The 7,211-nt window shown below is 44.1% G+C and overlaps 1 protein-coding gene across 1 annotated transcript; it reads right to left on the bottom strand.

The window, feature by feature from the left end:
• Positions 1–926: 926 nt before the first annotated feature.
• LOC149165485 (uncharacterized) lies at positions 927–6,843 on the bottom strand. Its single transcript, XM_089429824.1, has 3 exons — positions 5,371–6,843; positions 3,752–5,236; positions 927–3,659 (listed from the first exon to the last, which is right to left on the bottom strand). Exons 1-3 carry the CDS (start codon positions 6,841–6,843, stop codon positions 927–929), a joined length of 5,691 nt encoding a protein of 1,896 aa, XP_089285950.1.
• Between the last annotated feature and the right edge of the window lie 368 nt (positions 6,844–7,211).

Below are 7,211 nucleotides of genomic sequence, written 5' to 3'. Positions count from 1 at the left end.
TTGCGGATATTCGGATGAGTATCTATGACATACGCAGCTTCGGCCTCCTGCAGCCGCTTCCGCAGATCCTTCTTTCCCCGTTTGTGTCCTCGTCCCTCAGTGGCAGCCCCCTCCCCTAGATCATCAAACTGAGTTGCGCTTCTACGTCCCCAACCACCACGACCAGTTGGGCGGCCTCTCCCTCGCTGTGACCCTCTTCCCCGCATTACCCCACGACGACCTCGTTCAGCATCACTCCAATCTTGACTGTCATCCTCACTATTCTCCACCGTCCACATCTTCCCAAAACCCACTTTACCTTTCCCTCCTCCGCGAGGTGCATCCTCTGCAAAACTCCTCGGCTCCTCCAATTCCTCATCCGAATCCCCCTGAATATCGAGAAACGCCTTCTTCATGGTGTCCCCCACAGGGCTCTTACCCTTCTCCATTAAGTTCGCCATTTGACTACGCGTAAGCCTACCTCCGCGCCGCTCCTGATACTCCATCAACCTACAGACGCTGGGCTGATAGAATTGAACTACGAAATGGCTATCAGTAATACAATGCAGATGGAGGTTAAAGAAACTACATGCAGTGCTTGAGGGCCCAAGATCCTGCCACCTTGCAAGCCAAACCCAGCACGATCGACCTGAATCATTAATTGCTCTGCCTAAAACACCACCATTAAACAAGGGTAATGGGGATACTTCGCCGTCATAATATGCACGTCGCCTTGGTACCTTAACCCAATTGCCGCTTGGGAATCGCAATCTCCCCCTGGGTGGCATGCTCTCCTTATTACAGTCATTAACCATATGAAATCTAAAGGCTGGATAGTATGATCGTTTCTTGAATACTCTGTCCTTCCGCCTACAGAGTATCCTGCCCGTATGTGTGATGGAACCTGTGGGAGACCGTTGTAACATCATATCCAATGGAGAATGAAATCATTGCGCTGAGCGCCGCTGCCAGGCAACCGCATCAGCATGATCTTGATGTAGGATGTTATTTAAGTCATGCCAGCTGGGATCATTTTGTACCGATGCCCAGCTGCAATCCATTCGCCTATTCGGCCCTCCACCCCCCCAATTAGCCAATAGGTCAGCTGCTCGGTTGCCATCACGTAGCACATGAGTAATCAAAAGATATTCAATCCGACGTAAGAGGAGTTCAATATCCTGCAGAATCGCAGCTGTCCGCCAACTCTTTGACACAGAGGCCCAGCTCTTACCATTTCGTAACTTCTTCAACATATCAACAGTAATAAGTGAATCGCCCTCTATCTCTAAACCCATGTAACCATTTCGAACTGCTATTCGGAGACCATGAAAAACTGCCCAGAGTTCCGCTTCATTGTTTGTCATCTCTCCGCCATCTTCAGCAAAAAGCCATCTTGTATGACCATTATTATCCCTGAACAGACCCCCAAAGCCTGCTTGCCCCGGGTTACCCTTAGACGCGCCATCGAAATTAAGCTTCAATCTTCTCTCACCAGGCATTCGGTAATGGTTGGGACTTAGTACTTCTCGCTTCAATTGGCGGTCAGGCCTGGGATAAAGCATTTGGAAATCCAAATTGAGTTGGAGTATAATCCTCTGTTCCTCCGGATTCAGACGCCAGTCCTCTTCATCCCAAGCTTCTGCCAAAACCGTTTCTTTCAAAGAGCGGCATATTTCCTCCCAAAGCTGCTGTCGCTGCCAATAAGTATCCCGAAAAATTCGCCTATTCCTTTCTTTCCAGATCGCCCAAATGAGAAAACCAGGAGCAAGGTTCCAGAGTCTTCTGACAACAGGGCTTTGGAAATTACCTTTGCCCCAATGAAAGAGTGTATTTCGTATACTACCAGGATCCCTCCTCGTCATGCCGAAAAGTACTCGGATCTCCTCCCAAATACTTAGAGTATACATACAGTGATTCAACAAATGTTCCTGGGTTTCGAAAGCTTCATTACAGAGATGACAACGGGATGGACCTATCATACCTCGTTTTTGCATTTGATCCCAGGTGAGGATCCTCCCTCTACAAACCAACCAAGCAAAGCAAGTAACCTTGGGCCACCATTTACAGCCCCAAATTTGTTTCCAGTCAACTTGTTCTGCCGGTCTATCCTCCTTCGTAGCCCAATAATATGCTTCCTTTACCGTAAATATTCCAATCATTGCCTTACCCCATCGCAGGATATCAGTGCCTTCTCGAATTTTAATTTTCCTCATTTCTATTATCCGATCAAAAGATTGACGTGCCTCTTGTCCAAGAGTATCCATCCATTCATCCGGTCGCCTCCATTCTTGCCATATATCTGATTGGTGCGTACGTTTCCAATAATCTTTAACGTAATACATCCCTCTTCTTTGCGCTATATCTTGTATATCTTGCAAACATGGTAATCTATTCAAAATGCTCCATTGTTGCCAACTATCCTCCCAAAAGCGGGCAGAGTTTCCATCACGGATTTCCCAAAAAGCATAGTCCTGCACTATAGCCTTATTTCGATTGGCAAAATCCCAAATCTGTGAACCCCTAGGGTTGTCCTGTACATGCAATCGTTCCATAGGGTGCTGAGGCATTCGATACTTATATTGCCATATTCGTTTCCAGACATCATCTCCACCTTGAACCCACCGCCACCAGAGTTTTGCGCCAAGGATGTTATTGATAATTTCCGGGTCTCGCACACCCAGACCCCCTTCCTCTTTCCGCATACTTACCTTCTTCCATGATACCAGCGGCCATTTCCGCTGCTGTTTGGGACCACCCCATAAAAATTTACGGAAGATTTCTCGCATTTTACCACAGACTGCTTTTGGAGCAGCCATAATCGATAAGTGATAAATTGGAATAGATAATAAGACAGATTTCAATAATACAATTCGACTCGGTAAATTCAGCAATCTAAAGGTCCAAGTATCTAACCTTTTTCGAACCCGTTCCAACAAACTTTGCCAGTTCTTAATCCTATTAGGATTTGCATCCAATTGAATGCCTAAGTACTTCGTGGGAAGCACCCCCCTCTTAAACCCTAACACTCTGGTTAAATGAGATTGAATAGATTCATGCGAATTGAAAATAAAGGTACAAGATTTATCATTATTAATCTCCATACCTGCTGCATGCTTGAAGCCTTCGAGGATTCGTTTGAAATTCCTCACCTCCTTTAACGATGCTTCACCAAACAACATTAAATCATCAACAAATTGTTGATGTGTGATAGTCAAATTATGTCCCCACAATCGTATACCTCTGATTCGTCTGTCCAGAACTTCCTTCTTGATTTTCCTGCCTAGGCCTTCCATAGCCAAAATAAACAAAAACGGAGAGATGGGGTCCCCTTGTCTAATTCCCCTAGTCGCATGAAACTGAGGCGTGGGAATGCCATTCAACAAGATTGAAAAACTTGGGGTCGAGATCATACTAAAAATCCATGCTATCCATCTGTTTGCAAAACCAAAAGCTTCCAAAACAGCTCGGAGATAATCCCAATTTAATCTGTCATAAGCCTTTGAAAGATCCAGCTTCATGAGCATCCCTTTTTGTTTAGTCAGTTTTAGGGAATGAATCACTTCCTGAGATACCACTATTCCATCCAGAATCTGCCGACCCTCTACAAACCCCGTCTGTTCAGGCGCTATTAAGGTAGGCAGAAGAGGTTTCAGGCGTTTGACGATCAAAGTAGAGATTATCTTGTAAATAACGTTACAAAGGGCTATAGGACGAAAACCAGAAGAGGTTTTAGGCGTTTGACGATCAAAGTAGAGATTATCTTGTAAATAACGTTACAAAGGGCTATAGGACGAAAACCCTGTGGTTCGTCTGAGTTTTTACTTTTTGGAATTAAGGTCAGAAAAGTCGAGTTTATCCCTGGCCAGATGCGCTGTCTCATTCGAGATTCTTCCACTGCTGCTAGAATATCGTTACCCATAAACTTCCAACCAGCCTGAAAAAATTCCACAGTAAACCCGTCAGGTCCTGGAGCCTTATTCTTGCTCATTCCCATAACAACTTCTCCTAATTCCTCCAGGGTCACAGCCCGCATTAATGCCATATTTTGTTCTTCAGTTACTAACCGCGGGATTTCTCTACAAATAGAGTTAATAGCTTCGCCTCTATTCCGATTAGTTTCTGTCAAAATTCCGTGGAAGTAATCAATGAGCGCTTTTGAAATATCTTTCTGATCAATTACTCTGTTTCCCTCTGCATTCTTGATTGAATATATTCGATTCTTCTGTCGATGTTGAACCATCGCCTGATGAAAAAATCTGGTGTTACTCTCCCCTTCCCGCAGCCATTTAATTCTTGACTTTTGTCGCCACAATATCTCCTCCTGCTTTCGTCGCTCCTCCAACTGACTAATGATGGATCCTTCCTCCCTACTTAAAGCCTCATCTCGTCCCTCCAAAATAATCCGTTGCTGGATATCCTCCATTGCACGTTCTAACTTTTGCTTCTCTTGAATAATATGCCCAAATTCGTTCCTATTCCATTCTTTGATACGCCGTTTAATTTCTCTTAATTTCAATTGGAGAGTATGCATTCTCCCACCACTGGCATTAATAGTGATCTGATGCCACCACTCGTCCACTTTTTGCATGAAATTCGGATCTCTCAGCCAAAACGACTCAAATCGAAAAGGCTTTCTCCCTTTGACCATATTGATATCAATAACTAGACGGATGGGCCAGTGATCTGAGCCAAGAGTAGGAAGAATGGTCGCCTCAATAAACACATCTCGATTCAAAATATTCTCTGACAACAAAAACCGATCCAGTCTACAAGCAATTTGATGGTGACCTCCTCTGCGGTTATTCCATGTGTAAACTCCATTAGTGGTTGGAATATCAACTAATCTCAAGTCCCGAATCATATCTTTAAACAACATCATAAGCTGGTCGTCTCGTCTTATACCCCCGCGCTTCTCACTTATATCTGTAATCATATTATAGTCCCCGCCAACTATCCATGGGAGATCTGGAAGTAGGCTTCGCAACGTATAAAGATTCTTTAGGAAATCAGGCCGATCTCGATAATTATGGGGACCATATACTGCGGTAAGAAGCACTCGATCACTGGTACCTACTGGTCGAAACAAGCCAGAAAGAATACGAGGAAGACTACACCAGTGCTCAAAAATAACCTCTTCCGGATTCCACAAAATAGCCAAACCACCGGCTGTTCCAATCGCATCCAAAGCCATAACCTCATATCCTATTCGTAATTGTTGAATAATACTAGCTAATTGTTGACTTTCCATCTTTGTCTCCTGAAGCAACATGATACTGGGTTTATCTTTCTGCACTCTATCTTTCAGATACCGCTGCTTGCCCTTACTATTTAAACCCCGAATATTCCAACTAGTGATAATCATTAAAATTTCTTAGAAATTTGTTGGAATACCTCTGACAGAGGTATCACCCTTCCAGAATTAACTAAGGACTCCCCCACTGCTTGGATGGATTCATTTAAAGTCCTTCTACCTTTTTTCCGACCTCCTTTGCCTTGACCCTCCCCTTCAATAGCTTGGATCCCCGGATTTCCCGTTTGATCACTACTGGATCCGACCACTGCTTCTTTCTTCTCCTTATATCGTTGAAAGGTGTCTTTATACAATTGTTTCTCTTTCTCCGGGATAAATCGTTCATCCAATTTTGTCCATTCCGTAAGTAATTTCTTCAATATCCTTTCTTCATCTGCACCCACTTCCTTAATCTCCTCCGTGATGATTCGTGTTAATGCTTCTGGATTTTCCTTTCCTTCACCCATTTCACCCTCCATTGCTCGACTGGGGCTCCTACTTTTACGCTTGCCATCCTTTATGATATCCATGGGAATAATCTCAGTATCCTGCTTAGCTTGTTGACCTCCTTCCGGCTCATCACCTATATCCTGAATGGCAGTAAACGGATTTCTATTCGCGATTGGAGGCTCAGGGGATGAAGTAGAGGCCATAAATTGGGATTTTGCGATACCGGGACCTTGTTTGCGTTTTCGGTGCACCTCTGTGAAGCCATTTTCGGTCTCTTTCCCCCCCTCTGCTGTTCTGGTATTCGCCCTAGTAGTCTCCTCTACTACTACAGGTCTATTTTGAGGACAATCTTTGGCGAGATGGCCATAAATGTGACATTTCCGACATCGAAACGGGACATGCTCGTAATCTAAGGGCTGCTGCCACAGTTCATCTTGATACTCTAATTCAATTGCATCCGGCAAGGGTTCTGCAATATTCATATACACACAAATTCGAGCATAGGAATTATACTTACCTCGTTTCGTCGATTCGGCCACTTTGACAAAGGTACCAATCGAATTCCCAATACCTTCCAAAATTTCGGGATCCCAACATTCATCCGGCAACCCGAATAATCGAACCCAAATGGGTGCAGCCATAATCCTTTCGTCATCTGGGTTGTATCGGTCCTCCCAGTATCTGATGAATAACCCCGCATTATTCAGGAAATACGGACCTTCTTCAAAAACCCTATCTTTGTCTGCAAGGTTGGCAAAAATGACCGTAAAAAAACCTTTCGCTCCCAATTTGAGGTCAATACTCCCTTTTGGTCGCCACCGCTGTTGAATCCATTTCGTAAGCTCTCGTTCAGATGGCCAATATCCAATAAATTTACAGATTAAGGCGTGGTCTCGCATATAGCACCGATAGTTCTCTAATTTCGTATTGGGAATAACATACCGAGGTTTTTTTTGTGCCCTGGGAAGGCAACGGTTTACCAGTCTTGACTGCCATTTATTGCCCAGTACTGGCGGGTCGCGACTGGAGTCCGCTAGTCCCCGCCGTTCTGCTGTGGCTCCTCTGTTTCCTAACATAACATTGCGATAGGAGGGGTTTTCACCCTCCCCCTGCCCACCATCCATGGGAGCTCAAAGGTCAAGACTCCACTGTTTTGGTTCAAAATTCAACAAATTACATAAAATTTTGTATGAATTTAAATGTTTATATTTGATTGGTTCATATTATATTAATAATAAAGATTATTTTTAAAATTATTATTTATTTAAATTTTCATATAATATATAATGAATATTTACTTATCCGGTGAATCTTTTATCGTTTCTCGGCCTGGAGTATGCCGTAAAATTGCTTCTGCTTGGCTAAGAGCTCGTCTTCCTCGGACGTAAGGAAACAGGTTAACGGCCCAAGACCCAGAGGCATCTGGCAGGAGTGAAAGCCTGCTCCCTTACGGACCACCAGCGGGTTATTACAGGTGGCGTGGTTTTCCTTG

This window comes from Pinus tabuliformis, chromosome 5_1, assembly GCF_031772625.1.
Source record: "Pinus tabuliformis cultivar Carrire ecotype Pingquan chromosome 5_1, CPIR1, whole genome shotgun sequence".
Classification (NCBI taxonomy): domain Eukaryota; kingdom Viridiplantae; phylum Streptophyta; class Pinopsida; order Pinales; family Pinaceae; genus Pinus; species Pinus tabuliformis.
This window is presented reverse-complemented; position numbering and strand designations above follow the sequence as displayed.